The 20,372-nt window shown below is 40.3% G+C and overlaps 1 protein-coding gene across 3 annotated transcripts in view; it reads left to right on the top strand.

The window, feature by feature from the left end:
• Positions 1–20,372, top strand: part of ptprub (protein tyrosine phosphatase receptor type Ub) — a 134,050-nt gene that overhangs the window by 35,148 nt on the left and 78,530 nt on the right. For all 3 annotated transcript variants that reach the window (XM_034553345.1, XM_034553346.1, XM_034553347.1), the window contains exon 2: positions 7,338–7,469. In XM_034553345.1, coding sequence (XP_034409236.1) covers positions 7,338–7,469 — 132 coding nt within the window. The remainder of the gene's footprint in view (positions 1–7,337; positions 7,470–20,372) is intronic.

The raw sequence follows: 20,372 nt of genomic DNA, 5'->3' as shown, positions 1-20,372 counted from the left end.
GGAATTAAAAAGACAATATATCTGGTTATGCTGCATACTTAAAAAACAACTTATGTTGAAGTGTCCATCGACAACGTTACTCTTTAAGGGTTCATATTTGAGCACACCGATTCAATATGTTTCACAACAGGGACAATATTGCCAAAGTGTCAAATAATAATTTCATTATATAGAAAGAAGGAGAAATTGATCAAATCATGAAAATAGCAGAAAGCAATTCACAATTCTTGCTCTGTGTGTTTTGAGATAATAAGTTATTGAGTCACCAATTCAATAGTGCCTTTTCATTTTGAGATATTGAGGGAAGGGTGTTGTTGTATCTTCAAAGTAAAGGGGAGAGAGCCCAAAAGTATGAACAATGCTGAGGGCCATTCTTCCTTAAAAAAGGGAACCATACGGTTCAGTCATTTTAAGGTGTAATTACATGTTTAATATCTTCTTACAGTGTAAACATTCTACTGTACATGTTCACCTTCTCCAATTCCTTTCTTTTCTCAATCATCTTGGCCCTGTCTGTGTGACCGCGACCATCCAGCCACCTGGGTTGAGTTATTAATGCCCGGGGAGGCAGAGATGATTTCATTGCGTATTCAGGTGTGGGGATGGATGGCTTTCAGAGGCAGCCAAGGGAGTACTGGGGAGGAGAGCCTCTGTAGAGAATAAATATACCTGTCTCCTGCTGATGCATCGGGCTAAACTCGCAGTGCAATGCAAATCAGCCACTCTCCTCCCACTAACTGCCTCCAGTATTACTCACCCGTTCCCACCTGGATCCCCACCAGCCAGACACTCAGTCACCACAGACTCCGATGAGGCTGTGGAAGTAGAAGCGCTCTCAAGTACGGACTGTTTTCGCAGCTTAGTTTGGTTCCCATTAGTTGATGTTGATACGTCAAGCTCCCGTGCCTCATCGTCACGCTGCATTTCCCAGGTGACTTCACAGGTTCTGGTGTTCATTGCCCATCCTGGCTGCCAAATTAAGGGGAGAGTCTGAGTAGACATTAAAGCAAAGGTTGTGAGTGGTTTCTCGGAGCGCACACATCGTCTTCTACTATGTTTATTATACTGTAAATGGGAGACTGGGTTTTAAGTGTTTTGCTCTGAGTCTTGAAATCGACTTATTGGTTTGCATCTCTCAGACATTATCTCAGATGGAAAAGACCTTTTTTTTTAATTTCTTCTGTACCTCTCATCTACATTATATTTTCCAACTTGGATCTTAATGTCCTTGATTTGTTATGTATTGAGCTAAAAGCAGAGTTTGACATTTTCATAAATTCATGTATTCACTTTCTTGCAGAGAGTTTGATGTGAATCCAAGCAGCTCTTTGTAACTTCTGTAATTCTGGAGGCAGGGATATAGAAGAGGATCCCAGAAAAAACACTTCCTGACCCATCATTGCTGAGAAAGGTCAATTCCATGAAGTTGAATATTCAACTTTAATCCCCTGGGGCCCCAAAACACTTTTCCCCATAGTGAATCCATGTCATTGGGAAAGAGACGTCTGTAACTCAGCGGATATTTTTTTTTATAGGTAAATCAACTCCAGAGTATGACCACTTACATATATAAGAATATACCTTATTTAATTCATGAGGTTCTAAAAGTCGTGATATGGACTCTGTGACTCTGGATTAAACTGAATCTAGAGTCATTTTCCTTCTTCCATTCATGTGAATGAGCTTGAGAAGAAATGACATAGTTTGTCATAGAGGATTTTATTAATGTTGCCCACCCCTAGATGAGTTTTAAAGTTTAAATATGCATTTGGTTATGCCCCCGATCAAATGTTTTGTTTTATCACTTGAGCAAATGTACAGGAGTTTTCTCACATACAGATTTTTACTATCTCTTCGAGGGGCTGATTTGGTACTCAAACAAGTACTACTAATTTACAATCTGTACAAGTATTTCCCAGTAGTGTTCGACTCTACTGCTTTATTCTACTCACTCTCTTGAAAAGCCAGTGAAAAGATTAACTGCAGTGTTTCAGATCAAAAGATTGCTTCCAGTATTTAATGACTGATCTTTCGTTTTCTTTGAGATATTAGAAAATAAGTGCGAGAATCGCACATTTGATGGCAGTCCACACTTGCCCATTTAATAGATGTTCTTGACTGTGCCTCAAATTTAAAATTAAAATTAAAAAAACTGTTCATACTGTGGTTCGGGGCTCTGCCACTTCATAGACTTCCTATTTTGCTGTGTTTGATTTATTCAAGTGAAAAGTTGTAGGAATAAAATAAACAAGCTTAGGCCAGCGTCCTTCTGCTTAAAACATATGCAAATAAAGGGATAAGCAGAGACTCCGACAATATCCACTATGCATAGCTGACACTCCAATTAGATATCAAGGCAAAGGATTATACAAGTAAACAGAGAGATAGCAAATCTAACATGAAGGTCTATATGTGACACTAACAACTGATATGTGCAGAGAGAGACGCAGAGCCTTGATTAACTGTGCATATAAAACGAGGGAACATTTTATGTATCCCTTACAAATGTGGAAGCAAATTGGAGTGTTTTGTAGCCAAGTTGCCACTTTCTTTCATGTCCTTATAAAATCAAAGAGGAGCTCCTGCATCCATCCTCTGACAGTGTGGCTCATCGCTTCCACTGTGTAAATCTGAAGTTTATTTTGGTGTGCCATAAACTCAGAGAGGTTGTGTATCAATTTATTTATGGGGTGATCTGTGTTGATTCACTGTAAACACTGAGATTAATGTTTTAAACAGAGTGACAAAACCAAAAAGTGAGAGAAATCCCTCTCACCCAAGTCTTTAAACCCAAAACCCCCCACCCCCCTCAGCATCTCAAGACCCTTCTCATCTCGCTGCCTCGCGCTCTCAGGTGTTCCTACAAACAGTGTGTAGCTGTGCTGCATGCAGAGCACCACAGCAGGCTGATTTGGCCCTGTTAAGCGGTTTGAACAATGTTTTCTACGGCATCCTTGAAACTACCTTGCTTCCTGGCTCGTTAGAACACATTTGTTTAATCATTTCTTCCGTTTTGCTTTCAAAAAGAGGCACAGCATGTCCTCTTTGGAGGTATACCTTGCATATTCAAAATGATTGCAACCCTGGCAACTAGATCAGACATCGGTTAGCAGTCTCACAAACATTTGCATGATATTGGCCGTATAATTTGCAGAATTCATTCCTCCAAGCACAAGATAGTCTCAACCTCAGCCATAACATCTTGGCAGTGTCTGACTTTGCACTGGTCATTGCACTAAATTATGCTGTAATTATTCAGGTAAAAAATGGCCACTGACAATCCACACACCCATCGGTCCTCCTGAAGGAGCTGCGGAGGGAGTGTGTTTTGTCATAATAGATTAGCTTCATCCCTCCCAGTGTGCTGTGAGCAGATGACATTCCCGGGCAGCGCTGGCCTCGCGTCCCGGCTTCCTTCCTCTGGATGATGAGTCTCTTGTAGGGAGGAGTTTGCAGGCTTCATTTACCGAAGCAGCAGGGAATAATATAGTGCCAGCTTTTGGATGTGTCAGGTCCCATATCTCTGGCTGTTCTATTAGAAATAGACCCCAGTGTGGGACAATTAACCCCTGGCCTCAGCAGCAGATCTGTGCAGTAACAGCCCAGCACGGGGCTATAAATCAAACCCATAGGGAGAAAGCCACACTCCCTTCCCTGTTGGTTGGCTGCTACTATCACCCAATGGACTGAGCTTACACAATGGTAGATATGCTCAGGTGTTATCGTATAATCAGTGGAGGTGCAAGCGTGATATAATAGGTTGGCTGTAGGCAAGGGCACCCTGAGTTTGTTAGTGCTGCAGTGAATACAACATCTGGAGAAAGTTCAACACCTTCGAGCAACTGTAAACCTATAAATCAAACAGCAACAACGATTTTGGTATCTCATGCTGCGTCCTTGCAAGGCGCACATGGTTTTCTATCCAACAAAATGGTTGTCTCAAAGAGCACCGAGAAGATCGTCTTCAGCTCTTCATAGAACAAGCTCATCTCTTCCTCCAAATTCCCTCATCAAATTGTGGCATATATATCTGTGACCACCAATTTCTATGTCCCCGGAGGCCTTGAGTTTTCAGGTTGTCCGTCCGTCAGTTTGCTTGGTGATATCTGAGGAATGCTTGGAAGGAATGTCTTTAAATTTGGCACAAACATCCGACTGTTCTCGTGGATAAACTGATTAGAATCTATAGATCAAAGGCCACTGTGACTTGACTTAGTTTTCAGCTTTAGTGCATCACCTCCATCTGCACTACATGCACTATGACCACCTTTCTGCACTACATCCCCATTCCACTGTTGTTGTTGTTTATATTGTACATACATGTTGATATTGTTGTCTTTAATGTCTTTTTTATATTTATCCTGTTATTTGTATTTGTAATTTAAATATGTTGTACGATGAGAGCGTACATGTAACCGGAGTCAAATTCCATGTATGCGCACACATACATGGCCAATAAAGCTGATCTGGTTTGCACTGTGCTTGTGCATTACAATATATTCCACTTAACAGCAAAATCCCACTGTGATGGGACCTGCGTTTGCTGCATTGAATTATTATTATTATGCCTGAAACATGCAAACAAACAGATATGCAGCATTAGCTAGAAAGCTCAATACCTCTCTTACTCTAAAAACTTTTACTTTTACTCCAAGACACTCACAGTGGAAAACATCAGAGTCTTAGTGGTAACCTGGAGAGTTTTTAGAAAGTTTTTGCAGCGGGTATAGTGCATGTAGTGACTTACAGTATAGCTGCAGTGTATGAAACTGAACTGCGAAATCAAGGTAAATAAGGTATTGGCTTAAAACTGACACCTTTATGTGAAGAAACACCAGTTCAATCATTGATTGGCCAATTGAGACGAAATGGCAGCGCTTTACTAATCATGCTACTTTATTTCAAGGCACCATGAAGAACTCTGCTTACAACGATCCATTTGCTAGTTCACACTCTCTAAAATGGACATATATTATTTCATGTTTACGGCATTTAATTTTCCACATATTTGACAAAGAATGTGGGGTTGGATGATATGATGATAAACAGTGTGAGACTATAAAAGAAAAAGATATTGAGCTCTAACATTATTACCATGGGGGGCTTTGCTGTAATATCTCTGCTTGTTTTGCAATGTTTTGGATCATTAAACAGGAATGATTTATGGTAATATTTTGTTCTAAAATACACTGCCTTTTCTATAGCTTAGTGTAGGTTAAGATATATCGATAGCAGGTTAAGATATATAGATAGCAGGTTAAGATATATAGATAGCAGATTAAGATAGATAAATAGCAGGTTAAGATATACAGATAGCAGATTAAGATAGATAGATAGATATCAGGTTCATATATATTGATAGCAGGTTAAGATAGATAGACAGCAGGTTAAGATAGATAGAAAGTAGGTTAAGATATATAGATAGCAAGTTAAGATATATAGAAAGCAAGTTAAGATATACAGACAGTAGGTTAAGATAGATAGCAGGTTAAGATATATAGATAGCAGGTTAAGATATATAGATAGCAGGTTAAGATATATAGATAGCAAGTTAAGATAGATAGATCGCTAGCAGGTTAAGATAGATAGAAAGCAGGTTAAGATATATAGATAGAAAGTTAAGATAGATAGATAGCTAGCAGGTTAAGATATATAGATAGATTCACACTCATTTTGGAATGAGCTTTGTCTGCTTGGTGATTTGCCTTGCTATATTCCTGTCTTTTCACAAATTCATATTGTGGCATCAAACATTCTCAAATGACACCCAGCTCTATCATAGTCTTAATTGCATCCTCCATTTTAATTTGGCCCATAACTTACCAAACCAGCAATCGCATTAATCTGTTAATGACCGGAAGCTGTGGCTATCTTATACAACGGTAGTAAAAAAGAGAGTTATGTCTCCTCACTACAGTTTAGCAGGCGTGTTCCTCTGCAGCCTGTCATATTGAGACCATTTGTTTAATGGCAGATTAGAGTAAAGAATGAGCACCAATAAAGCTGCAGACCACATGGGTCACCTTCAGGAGCTTCTTGTGGTAATGCCTATCATTAGCATGTCACATCTCGTGCTGTCCTACTCCAATTATTACTGACACCAGTTCTGGTCTTATGACTGCACTGTTCAAACTGTCCGCTGTTAGACTGTAATTCTCACACCGATGGATTAATGTGAAATATGGCAACAGATGCAGAACTGAAGCACATTATTCAGGACCCAAGGACCATTAAAGCCATAGCTATTAAATCTAATTTGAAAAAATTAGCTTTTTGGCGCATGGAATAGCAGGTTGTGCGGTATTATGATAATCACTACATTCCCCAGGGTGCCTGCTTTCCCCAAATGTTATTACTATTTGTATGCCTTTGTGCATGGGCTTTGGGATATGTAGTCTTGTTTGTGGATGCTTAATGGGAGGGGTTGTTCTCCTCAGATGCAGGGACAATTATTGCTTTTGGCAGAGATGTTGTACCTTTGTGTGAGTCTGAAGTATTTACAGCTCATTGCTTGTTTTGTAGTTGGTCTGAGAGCATATGTGGACACATTTCATCTAATACAACTTTGACACACAATCCCATGTGTATGACATGGGGTATTAGACTCTCATTTAGGTTGATATTGACCCTTCAAACTCATACTTTACATTTAAGCATCTCCACAAATGCAAAGAGTGGACTATTTGTCTTCGAGGGCCACACATTGCCTACTAGTCAGTGACTTAAGTCTGGTTACTATAATAGTCTATAACACAATATTTATTATCGTAACCATTGTGCAGCCTTTCTTACTGGAGCTGAACACCAGTTCTGTTTAAAACACTGGTGGCAGCAGCATTGCAAAGGGTGGTTGGCTCAGTTGGGCTGAAAGGTTCCCATCAATAGTAAACACAGGTCATTGTTTTAGTCTGAAAGGGCAAAGAGGTGGTCAGTGTGGCTGCAGGACACATTTAATTGTCAGTAGATCAAGTCTACATTTAGTACATAATTACTTTTATTCCAGTTGTCATAAGAGGAGGAGGTTCAGAGTGAATTAGAAAATAAAGCACCAAGGCTCTGTTATATTTAAGAAATGTTGATTGCATCCACAATTGTGATAATCGATTCATTTGATCTTTTTCAAGCATGAATTCCAACATTCTTGCTGTTTTAAGGGTGGTCTAGGAGTAATGGTCAGACAAAAGAATGAACATATATAAGTGATTGCACCCCTAGTTTATGTATGCGCTTAATGTGTCTCAGCCATCTGTGAGGTAAAGCTATCTCTTTGAAACTGAAAAAAACATGCCGTTTCCTTCCTTTATGGCCATTGTTTTAATTTTCCTCTCTTTTCTCAGCGGCTGGCTGCACGTTTGAAGAGGATTCGGACCCCAGTCTGTGTGACTTCACCCAAGGGGAGGAGGATGACTTTGATTGGCTGCTGTTTCGGACATACAGTTCACCTTATGCCAGCCCTGACCTCCTGCGAGGTGAGTGGTCCTCTACAGTTCTGTACGTGACCGTTTTTCTGGCTGCAGCCATTTTGAGAAGTTAGATCAGATGTCTGTGGGCATGCAGATTAGACAGAGCAGACCCAGCACTTGGCTCACTCCAAATCTGAAACACATCAAGTACGAGTTCATTGGGCACAATACTAGAGGCTATTTTTTAAGACGTTGCCAGCAGTTGGTGTGTGCTTTGGTTTCTTATTTTATTGTCTGAGAGATAAAAGGACTTGTTTATGAGGCCAACATATCAGAAAAGTTAGACTTTATGCAAATCAGCTATTATAGACGTCCAGCGTCCATTATGCTCCAGCTTTAATGAAGCACTCACACCAAATGTGTCTGGTTTCTGCTAACCCCAAGGATTTCTTTTATGTTAACCAGCCTCACAGGACTAATAGAAACTAGCATTTTCCTGCCATCATGCGCTCTACTGGTGGGTGCCAGAGGGAAATGGCATACATAGTTTATAATGCGCTCCTCTATTGCTGCATTAACAAATACCTACAGGGATCTGAAAAAGAGAAGAGTGCTGTTTCAGCTTCTCAGCAGAAATATCGGTGGCAGCAGCGGGTTCTCTGCTGAAAATACTTTTACTGTGGAAACTTGCATCCCACGGGTACAACCAATCAATCTATCTATGATATGGTAATGAGAAAAGTACCAATTAATGACATGACAAAACATACATTTAAAAGGGAGAAAAAGAACATCTTCAATGGCGGCAGTCATTTTAGAAGTTGGGAAGAAAGGACTGACATTTAATGTGGCAGATATTAAGATAGATAAGCTAAGAGGAGCAGATGTACAGATGACAAGATAGGATACAATCAGATACTGGAGAACATCTTGAAAGAAATAATTGTAGGCCTCAGGAAATACTCCATCCTTCTGGAAAGTATATGATTAGCCTTTGAACAAGTATAACTGGCGTTATTTTTTAAAAGCTGTGTGGTTGTGATTTTGCTTTATAGGGAAAAAAAAATGTTTCATGTCCTCAGGCTTCTAAAAAAATATAATTGTGAACTTGATAAATCACAAATTTAATCCTAAACTCTTAAAAGTCACATCCACATTATCATTCGAGCAAGAATATGCCTCCAGCCACCAGCCAATTCATGGCAGCCGATGGGATAATTAATACTTTTTCCATTGGGTTTAATTAAAACTTACTGCCATGGCATTTACAGTGATTGAGGGCCTTCAGTGAAACAGACTAACACAGGTGGAATGAGGCATGTACTGTAATCTTCACATGGCGAGAAGGCGAGATAGGCTCCGGGCATCAACTCTCTCCATCGATCAGTTGTGAGAACCAGGAGACAAATTATGTTTGAATAATTATCGGCTCATCTTTCAGCCCCGCACTACAAGCAGCGTATTACCCATGTTCTTCATTGGGTGGGTATCATTGTAAAGTGACAGCAGTCACCAATGTCTACTTGGTCGGACTGATTAGAGTTTGGTGGGCAAATTGCCACTGTGACCTCAAGAACTCATATGCTAATTCTGACAATTTCACACAAACGTCTACGAGGATGAAATAATGAAGTGATGACATTTTAGAAAGTCATGGATGTAAACTGCGACTTGACTGACTGGCAGATGCATCCAGCCGCAAGGCGGAAATTCTAGTTATTCCCCGTCTCTCTGGCTTAATCCCTGTGTTGACTTCTAACCGTGTATCACATTGGGTAGCCAAGGTGTGTGTGTGTGTGTGTGTGGGGGGGGGGGGGGACACAAGAGTTTATGAGATAAGGCTATTTACATTGGACCAGTATTAACTTTGTGGGGCTGAGAAACTGGTGTCGGGGGAAGATTAGTAAACACAGCTGAGATAGCTGCAGCTTGTGACTCCCAGGAGAAATTAGAGACTACCGTTCCCATGAAAGAGAAAATAGTCTTGGGGAAAAAAGCAGATAAAAATGCAGTGAGGTCTTAATAGGAATGGCCCATTTTTTAAATCACATTCTCCTTCATTTTGAATTTGATCCGAGATGTCGGGTTGACGTTGATGATTTTAAATTCTTTTGCGGTTCATGAATCCGAGCAGGATGATGACCTTGTAAAGAAGAACGTGTCTGCATGTCAAGTGTACTTTGTTTTCTGAAAGGCAGATTCATTATCTTGGAAAAGTTATGGGTCTGCTGCAATATCCATTATAGTGTAGCGGAGTGGCCTGAAGGGAAATCCATTAAAGACTTGATCAAGCTTAAAAAGCAGCTTATGGCAATGTATCTTGCTTTCTTTGTTCACCTTGTTCTGTGCTGTAATTTGTAATTCCTTCGAACTTCGATATTTCTAGCGTAACTGCAGTATTGATTAAAAGTAGTATTTTTTCAAGTCTGAGACAATAGTAAAGATAATCTAGTAGGCATATGTATATAAAGACTCAACATCCCAATCCAAAAATTAAGAGGCAGAGATAACAATAGTGACGGCAGCTGCAAACGTAAAAATCTGGAACAAAAAAAAGAATATGTGCGCCTTTTTTGTGTTTTCACTGTATATGAAAAAACACGAAGATTCGTTCAATTAGTTTGATTTCTTTTAAATGACAGCATATATGTAGCATATTTATGTAGCATAAAAAAAACAAAGAGTTTCCTTCTTCTCTGTTCACTGTTGTGAAACTGATGTATGAATGGATGCAAAGGAGACATATAGGGGTGGAAAAGAAGACTGATAACGCCATGGTAGTGACAATCTGCAACGTGGTACCGATAGCAGTCCTTGTCCAAACCTGGCGCCCACATTACCCACAGGGCAACTCGATCACCATCAGTTTTGGGAAGATGTAGGTGTGTTGCTAGTTGTAGCCACGAACCTTTAGCCTCAAGCAGAGAGGAGGAGCTGGCCACAGAGGTTTGGTAAGCTCACTTCTTTCGTAACGTCCCAGACTGATTTCTTTTTCAAATTTTTTGTCTTCAGCCCCAATCAATGTTGATTTAAGTAACATAACTTGAGGTAGTTTATCAGACTTTACACAGCTCCGTCGGGATCCAAAAAAGGCTTTGTACATCTGTTTTCTCATATGCAGTACAGGAGTACTCCCTCAGACCTGTACACGTACTTTGATATTCGTCTTTAAGTTCAGTGATTGGTATAATGGTGTGTGAGAGCTGCTAAAAGGCTCCCTATTCAACCCTCTGTGTAAGGTGTTCGTTCTTGTTCACTAACCACTGAGCACACAACATTCACTAAGTAGTCCACCTCAGCAATGACACAGACAGTGTCTCTTGGATATGCAGGAATTGGGGTTTTAGTTTCCAGCTGAGTTATACAGAAATTCTCTGACGGGACTGAACTAGCATGCTAAACTTGAAAATCCCGCTCTATTTTTATCTTTTCTTTTTTCCTTTTGTAAAAGTCTCCTGTGTTGTCCAGCTTTACACATATAATGAAGGTAACTTTTAAAAATGTGAGTCAATTGATTGGCTGTTTTATTAGCTACTAGCAAAGTAGACCCTCACATAAATACCCACAGGCATTTGTAATGGACTCCAAAGTTGGACGGGCTCTCCGGTCTAAGGAAGGTTAGGACTTATATGAAGCATAGCTTTGAGCATGGTCCAGGGGTCAGGGCCAGGCCAATTGGTGCATACTGTAGCAGCAGGCTCAATGTAATGACCTCAACAGAGCTAATCCATATAGTAAAACACACAGACCTCCATCTGTATCTTCGGCACCCTCCAACAGTCGACTATGGAGGGCAATGTCATATCTTCTGCCTTTTCATATCTGTCACCTCTCACCCCTGTCTGGCCCCGGGCGCACACTGCAGACCAGCTGCACACGAGTGCGTGCGTGTCATTGACAGCGACCCGAGATTCATCTGCGTCAGTGAAAGGATGAGGCAGAGCGAGGAGACGGATACATCTACTGTAGGGGAGGCGTTGTTATCAGAGCTGACCAGCCATCCTCACTGGTTTAATACTCTATTACACTGCCTTCCTCCACCTTTCCCCTCTGGCAGGCTGCATTCTCAATATATATACATGCAGTTTATATAATAATAATAATCCATTTAATTTATATAGTGCTTTTCAAGATACTCAAAGACACTTTACATTATACACCGTAGACACAGCTACAGGGAGCAAAGCAGGGTTAAGTGTCTTGCTCAAGGACACATCGACTAGGGTGGGGATTGAACTGCCAACCTATTGATTGAAAGACGGGCATGCTAACCACTGACCCATAGTCGCCCCAATATATAGTCTTATTTACAAGGTTTCCATTAATTGTAGGCTCCAAATTCAGTTAGTTTTGCTCGTATAACTCTTCATTTTTGGAAAGATAATATACTTTACAGCTTGTAGATTTGAAGCTTGTCTTGAAACAGTGCAATGTGTTATATCTATCTGTCTGCTGTTATACGTCAGATGTGATCCAGCTGCAATTCTTCTGACCAATATTGTATAATATTATATATTGTGATTTAGAATGTGTTTATTTTTTATAAATTAAACTACAGGAGGAAACTATATGATTGTACCAAGCACTATCAGATATTTAACATATGCCTACATAAATATATCTGAATATATTCATGCATTTATATGTTTATGAATCGCTTGTTGTGATTGGCCAGTCAGAGAAAAGTCAACTTGTGAGTAAACCTTGAAATATCGCTGAAGAGATATACATTAATATTAACACAATAATATTATATATAATCATGAGATTCAAATGTAGCGTTATAGTTAATGATAACAGCTGCATGGAGCAAGAGTAAGCTAGATTTTGAAATGATCTAACAGGCCTTCCCTTCAGGCCCATAGAACCTCCACCAAAACACATGAAAGTACACGACAGAGCGTTCGGAAGAGGAATGCAGGAGATCGTTGTCGTCACTAACCTCCTCCAACTACCTCATGTCTCATTCATATGTAAGAGAACACCTCACATTATGAACGGAAACAACAAACATGTCTATTGTTAGTACTCACAGCTGTCTAGTGAGCATGAGAGTATTAGGACAGATACCAGATGTGCTCTTGGGATGGAAAGAGAATTTCAACAAGTATAACATTCTTTATAAAAAGAGAATTCAACAGTCGCCAGCTTAGAATTTTCACTTGTGACAGCTAGACACCGTTAATTATGTAAGTAACACTTTGTAATTTTCAATTTGCATTCTTTCAAATAGCAATTTTTAATCCTTATTACTGTGTCATAGCATGTCGTTTGGACAACAGCCTGTTTTTCAGAAAGCTTTTCAGAAACGTTTCTCTCTAAAGTGATGAATAAATTGTTTTGTTTTGAAGTCCTGAAAGGGAGCGCACAGATAGAGCTTGAAGACACAGTAAATAAAAAGTAATATCATGGCTTTAGCAATGTATCAGCTTCAAGGCTAAAAACTGATGAGATAAAATGGTCTGCTGTGTACTTTTAGGGATGGGATTGAATCTTTGGTGCGTGACGAGGAGAGGAACCTTTTCACAACTACTTGCTTCAGAGTTATATTCATCATTTAACTTGGGTTACAGAGGACAATTATTCCCTTGAAGAGCGGCGTGTCCGGTTCTGTGCTGTTGAAGAGTCTGCAGGGTTTTGTTCCAGCCAAACGTTCCACCAGCTGATTTCACTAATTAGACCTACCTTCGGTCAGAAAGGGAGGAACTAATTAGTGACATTTGCAGCTATAGTATTTGGTGGCAATAAGAACCTGCAGTCTTCTGTGGCTCAGGACCGGACACCCGTGGCTCACAGGGATAATTGCTCACGACTCATTACCCCTCAAGGCAAAGAAAATCCTGTTTATTGATCGCCGATGTATAATATAAATGTCTGAAAGCTCAATCTTCTTTTAAGCCACCTGAGAAATGCCTGTCACAGCTTTTAAAATATAGCAAATTAATTAAATTGTTATTCAGGGAAGCGGTCGCCAGCTCCCTTTATGCCTTCTCAACAAGGTAGAGAGGAATCGTTAATGTGAATGATAGAGACACGATGGAGAAGGGCTTCCGGAGCGGACATTGTGCCAGAGGCCGTATCTTGCATTCTAACTGGTGTATACTCTGCAACCAGTTCTTTTGTTCTCCATGTTTTGCTCGCCCACACACATACACCTAGGTGATGGGTAGGTATGGTAATGCGATGCCGATTTGGCTGTAGTTCCCAGTCTAATTAGTGTCGCTTTAGAGGGACAGCGAGAGGGCTTTCATGTGTAAGGTTGCAGGTTTAACGACATAATTGAGGCTTGGGAAGCACACTCGGGATTGTAGCCAAATTGACTTTCTTAGTCAGTCCCCTTAACTCGGGTGAGATGAAGTCAGCCACTTGAAGCATAATGGTTCAGCTCATGAAAAAGGTCAACTGGTTGACAACTGCAAGATTCGTTGCAGCATCTCTGCTGCATGAAATTGGGAAATTCTGGAATTCTGAATTCTGAAATACTTCTTAAAATGTTGTTTGTGTATGTATATGAGAACATAAAGAATATTATCCCAGACATTCATGACCCATTCTGGGCTACATTAGTTTTCAAAAAGGGAAAAGCGTCTCTTTTGTGAGTACTTGAACTCAGCAGATACGATGTCAGAACAAGATATATGAAGATTTATTACTTTGATAATGTTTCGTTCACAGCCGAACAGTTAAGGATGGCCCCCCTAATGTTCACTTATTTTCATACTATCAACCTTTTTTCTTTTGTTTTTGCTCTTAATCATTATGTGTGTTGAGTGATTGATTGATTACCACTTTATCTTTTCCTCCAAGCATTAGCTATCCTTGATCATATAGTACCTAATTTCCATAATATTATTAATCAAGTTTTGGTCAGATCTTATTACTTACAATGTATAGTTGTTCGGTTATTGTTGTATTTGGTTGTTGGGCTGCATATAAAGTGTGTGTTTTTTCTAGATTGTGCTTTTTAAATCAATGTTACATAAACAGATAGACGTTGTATGTCACACTGCAATTAAAGATTAGCCATGTGGTAAATTATTGCTTAATAAACTTAATGTATTGAACTAATAAGTTAGGCTTTACATATCTTAGAATATACAGCAGCCAGGGCTTAGTGCACTCTTAGGAATGATGTTCTTATTGGATGGTTCTGCATATCAACAATGCTAATGCAGGATGCAGTGTGCCGTTTATGAAGCTGAGAAGATGAGAATGTCGTGGAGGTGGATGGGCATTTAACATGTTCGACTGAGATCACAAATATTGTTTTAAAAACAAAGTATTAGCAATCCACTTTGCTGACAATGATGACAAGGTGGCATCAACAAAGAAACGCCCTTACGGTACAGAAAAAGAGGACATGTTAGGGAGAGTAGAACGTATCGGCTGCAAGAACGGTAAGGTGGTGTATGCAGAAGCCTTATCGTTAGATGGAGGTACAGTGAGCCTCCACAGACAATTCTAATGTCAATGTCAAAGTGCGGCAGTACTTGAGTCAACCCAGTTCATTAACATTCTCAACAGGAACAGGCCATTATAACACTACACTCATTTGCTATGGGATCAGAACATTGCACTTAATAATGCCCACATGCTGACTTACTATTTGGACGATATTATTTTTCAGTGCCATACTTTATATCATTGTTAGGCGGACTGCTTTTCTAAGGGGAGATAAAATGCTGTAGTGTACTCCTGTGGGAGTGGGAAGTAACCACCGTCTGCTTATGAATGCAGTGTCCTGTGTCCCTCTGGGACCACGATTCATACTCCAGAGGTCCCACTGGGAGAACTGGTTGTGCCTTGAAGGATTCACAAAGTGGCCTCAGCTGTGCAACAGCTCTTTCATAACCGAGCACCATCGCACTTTACATTTCACATCCATAAAGCATTTGATAACAATCTGTCTGACTTATAAAACATGTACAAGCTTTGTTTTGATATGCATATCATTGAATCCTCTGAAAAGTAACTATCTTTTCCATATTTATATCAGCTGTCACTGTGGCTGAGTATGTGATGGATGTACCATTTAGACTGAAACTTCAGCATATGCTCGAGGTATCCTCACCATCACCGTTGTGACAAGTGCTAAATAATGGCAAAGATAAACATCCCTGCAAATCGCATGAGCTGAATTTGTATGGAGTTATTGATCCTCTGCTGTGAGACTTAATGAGTTCAGTGCATTTTCCTCTGCAGACGTACTGGGTGGCAATCCAGTTGCCAGGAGGGGTTCTGAGTGTAGGTTATTTCATCTCCATTTGTTGGAATAACATTGATTTGAGACGTAGGATCCTCTTGAGTTGGCATCTGGTTTGGAGGCTCATGAAGGGCCTTCAGGGGGAAAAAAGGTGGGGGACAAAACATTTAATTCCCCTTCCTCATGTTCCTTTCTCATCTCTCGTCCATTCCTGCCATTCTCATTCACACACTTCCTCTCAGGTGCAATTCAATTCAGCAGTGTTACCATCATAAGTCTTGTCGTGCAACAATCTGTCAGTAATTGATATGTAGGCACTGCTTCTGGGTGGAGCTATTTGCATTAAATCGTGTTAACTCATATGATAATGAATGTGAGAGGCCTCATGCAAGCAGAATGTTTAACTGGAGATGGATGTCTATTTGAATTATTAACAATAAGTCATATATTATATCAGGTCTCAGTGGTCCACGGCTCTGTCTGCATTTATCTTTTACTGGGGTCGGCCCAGCGGCCTGGATATAAATAGTCTGTATTACATCTGGCATCTCCTTCCCTATCTGCCTCTTTATCATCCTCATGCCCACTGTTCTCTTTTTTTCTCTCTTTACGTCTATTGGTATTTTAATTAGCATACACATAGTATACACTGCATACCAATTATATAAGGTATTGGAAAAAAAACATTAGATAATTTACACAGACACTATATACAGTAAGAGGACAATATTAAACATATGCACAGTATAAATATTCACCAAATACAGAGCTGTTATTCATGGTGATTATTACCGTCTGACATTAGGTCTTGCCTTGTTATCTTAGTACAAAAATAATAGGATATTTATTGTCCAGCCTCTACATAATCAATAAAGGGTGTTATGGAACATCTCAATGGAACCTTGTAAACTGATTATGAGTTTTTCTAGTTTGAATCGTTGCACAACATCTTTGATCAATAAGAATTAGGAGACAATGCAACACCCTGAATTGTGTAAGACCATCCCAGACATATAGACGTGAGTGCACGCCCTTCTGTGCACCTATTAGCTGCTCTTCTGTTCAGCCAATGGCCAGGTCCTCCTCCCAAGCGGATTTCAGAAAATCTACGGATACATCTAATTGATAAGACATGTAGTTATAGATGTTTGATAATACGTCCCTAGATGAAGGATTAACAGAGAACAAGGAATCCAGATCTGGGTGCTTTGAGGTGCACAAGGAAAGATAGTCATATTGGATCAAATACAGTTATGAAAATGCAGAAATCGAAAGAAGGTTTTAGGCAGATTAAATTTATTGCACAGTAATTCAAAAGAGGGAAAGGTGCCATTAATATGACAATCTTTCATTTTTTATAATGCCATTATCCAGTCCATAATTCAAAGAAGGTATCTAATAGAGAGGGATGGAAATGGTGGTTTGCACACAGAGGAGCAAGGAGAGAATTTCCATGCCATACAAAATGCTGTCATATTTTAGTTCAGATTATAAGGGACTGTTTTATAACAGGTTTAGCATGAGCAAATTCCAATAGAATAGGAAGGGAGGAGAAAAACAGTGCACCAGGACAGGAAGAATAGCATGAGGTAGTAATCTTTATTTATTTATATTTATTCAACCATATAAGTCAACAGAGACGCAGTTCTCATTTCCGATGACGACCTGACCTAATAATACTATATTAATTAATGAATTAATTAAGCAGTCCCATGCCGTCAGGGGGTTAAGGGGGTTTCTTTTTCCAATTGAAACGGTTGATTTATCTATCTAGTCGTATAAAAATCAAATAATCAATTAGAATGGCGAAGCATTCAATACATTTGGGGTGTGTATTTCTTTTTTTTTTTTACATGAACTCTCCCTTCCAGGGATAGAGGGAGATTGGACCACTGACCGAAATCATTGATGATTTGTTCAAGTAGAGGTCACGACCACGCCCAGGTGTTATGAACGACCTTCCAACCAACTTGAATGGCGACATTGTTGATGCGGAGCAGTTCACTCTCAGATAAGTTTAGCTCGTACCCAGAAATCCTACCAAACATCTTTAGCACAGGACACGATACTTGAAATTGATTCAATTGAATTTCTGAAAAAAAAAAAAAAAAAAGTAGGTCGTATGAGGAGCGAGCAAGAGATGTGTGTAAATAGGTGGAAGAGGCGAGACAAAATGAAACGTATGCTGAGCTGTGTTAGGAGGGTGGATGGTTTTAACAAAGGTATTAAAGTGACAACATGTCTGTTATGTGTCTGTCGGTCATGTGCCAATCTGTTTAGTATGCTCTCCATCTCTTTGCTTTTTACCAGACTGCAGACAATTAGCTTCTCAAGCTTCGCCAAACTTTATTATTCTCCATTTACTCATTTTTAAAGGCTCATTGCCTTTCAAATGAGTTATTACTGTATGAAGGGCTCGGATGAAGAAGGGACCTCACAGTGGACTGAAACAAAGATGAATTAACTGCAGTGAAGTTAGGAGGTTTCTAAAAATTCAAATGAATCTTTTTCTTCAAAAAAATATCTTTCTTTATAAGGATTATCTTAAATGACTTAGAGAATGCATGATCATCCTCTCATAATTATTACAATGGTTGTACCAGCAGCCTCCGAAAATGAGAGATATTCATTTTAAGAGTGTGCGTTCATGGGTTGTAGGATTACTTCATTATATTCCTCTATCACAGTCGCAGTCATTACTGATTTTACTGCCTCCATCAAATATGTTCAGTGCCTCCTACCTATAGAAATATTGAGTGCAATTATCCAGTGAAAATGGCATAACAGCGACTGTCTTTTGCGTTCATGATCAAAATGCGGCTGCAGATGCCTGCGCTAGCCACAGCTTGTAGCATAACAAAACACATCAGAGACGCTGAAGAGGTGGCTCGATCGTGGCATCATGGTCCCCCGCTTTCTCTGTGTTGTTTGTAATTGCAGCGAAGAGCATGTCCCTCCGAGAAACACTCCCAGGTTGTTGCAGCTAATGACTGCTGGGGGTTCTCCGCTAGGAGCTGTCTGACAGCATTTGCTCAGATATTAATATTGGACGATGAGAACGAGGATGATGGCACGCGCTGTAAATTGGTGGCACACAAACGCGACGCACGCATGAATAAATTTGGCACTTGCACTCAGATGCACACCATCACGCATTCATAGTATGCTGACTTTGGTTTTGCATATACAGTAATTGATTAATGCAAGGAAACATGAGGCTGCCAGTTTAAAGGAGTTTTCAGCCAACGCCATAAAGTGAAATCTGGAAGCTCTGCATCACTTTTATTGTGACAGTACAATTATGAAGTTCCATCTCCCACTGCTATGTGAGCTGCTTGCTCGTCACCATGCTAAGGGCCATGCTCTCTTAAGGGAGCTATAGAAAAAGCCATAATCATAACTTCAGTGGAAACTCATATTCTTTTATATGCTTTGCTCGTTGTGTTTTTCATTGCAGAGAAAACAGAGAATTTCAGAATCCAACTTATGGGAAACATAACGTTTCTTATGGACACGATTCCTGAAGGGAGCCGAAGCCGCTCCTTTGGCCTTCTTTTTGAGGTGTCAGGGACTGTGATGCTCAGCTGGACGCCCCCTGCACCGCTGCAAAGCTCCCACAAACAGCTGCGGGATTTGCACATCGCTTAACCTAATTTATTTGAGGCCTCTTTGGGAGCAGAGGAGTCAGATCAGAAGCACACACACACACACATACACACACACACACACACACAGACACACACAGACACACACACAGACACACACACACACAGTTTACGTTTCATAGAGTCTCCGGCTGTCCTCGAACTACACACTTGCATTTCTATCTCTGCTCTTCCACAGATTATCTCTCACTCATTTGCTGACTTTTTTCTCCGCCTAACTCTTTGAGTTTTTATTTCACACCCAGCTGTAGCACGATATTGAAAATAAGATGACGTGGCAGTTCTGGTTGGTGCATTATAAATGCCACACAGACATGTTGCAACAGACCTCGAGTGCTAGACTTGAATCTTGTCTGCAACTCTCTAGAGAGGCAAGCTGTCTGTGTCAGGGCAGGAGCAGTCGAACACCAGCTCCCGCTATCTCACAACCTGTGATCACTGTCGGCATGTATGCCTCTGGGTGTGAGAGCATCATTTTTCTACTCAAATGTCTGCTAGTATGCCAGTCTCAAGGCACTCCAACTATGGTACGCTACAATGTGTACCTCTTCAGTCGAACTTCAGGTGTTCTGCAGTCAGGTAATCCCTCACTTTACTTTTTTATATATTTATTAGAGTTACTGTCTCTCCTGATAATCCTGTCCTCGCCTACCCCTTGTCAAGAAAAGTTCTAAAACACGCATGCACGCACGCACACACACGCACACCCACACACAGCAGAATACAGCCAGCCAATTAGAGCCTAATCTAACGATGCACAACAATTTTCGCAATGCACTGGCCTATCTTTTTTTAATTGAATTAGGAGCAAAATAAAGCAGATATTCCACATTTCTCTGAGCTTGATTACAGAAAGCACAGACTCTTCAGAATTCCAGCGGCTGGGTCAGATTCGTGCCACTTCCTCTACGATTAGAGGACCAGATAACCAAGATGCATAAGGCAAACACCTCGACAATTAATTAGGAAGTGGGCCTCGACTAATCCTGTTTCCATGGGCTGTTGCGGGTCGAACCTCTTACACTATACCAAGAGGAGAGGAGCACTTCAAAGACGAGGAAAGGCTTAAATAAGCTCCGACACGGAGCTGGATACAGTTTA

Source organism: Cyclopterus lumpus, chromosome 16 (genome assembly GCF_009769545.1).
Source record: "Cyclopterus lumpus isolate fCycLum1 chromosome 16, fCycLum1.pri, whole genome shotgun sequence".
In the NCBI taxonomy this organism is placed as follows: Eukaryota; Metazoa; Chordata; class Actinopteri; order Perciformes; family Cyclopteridae; genus Cyclopterus; species Cyclopterus lumpus.
This window is presented reverse-complemented; position numbering and strand designations above follow the sequence as displayed.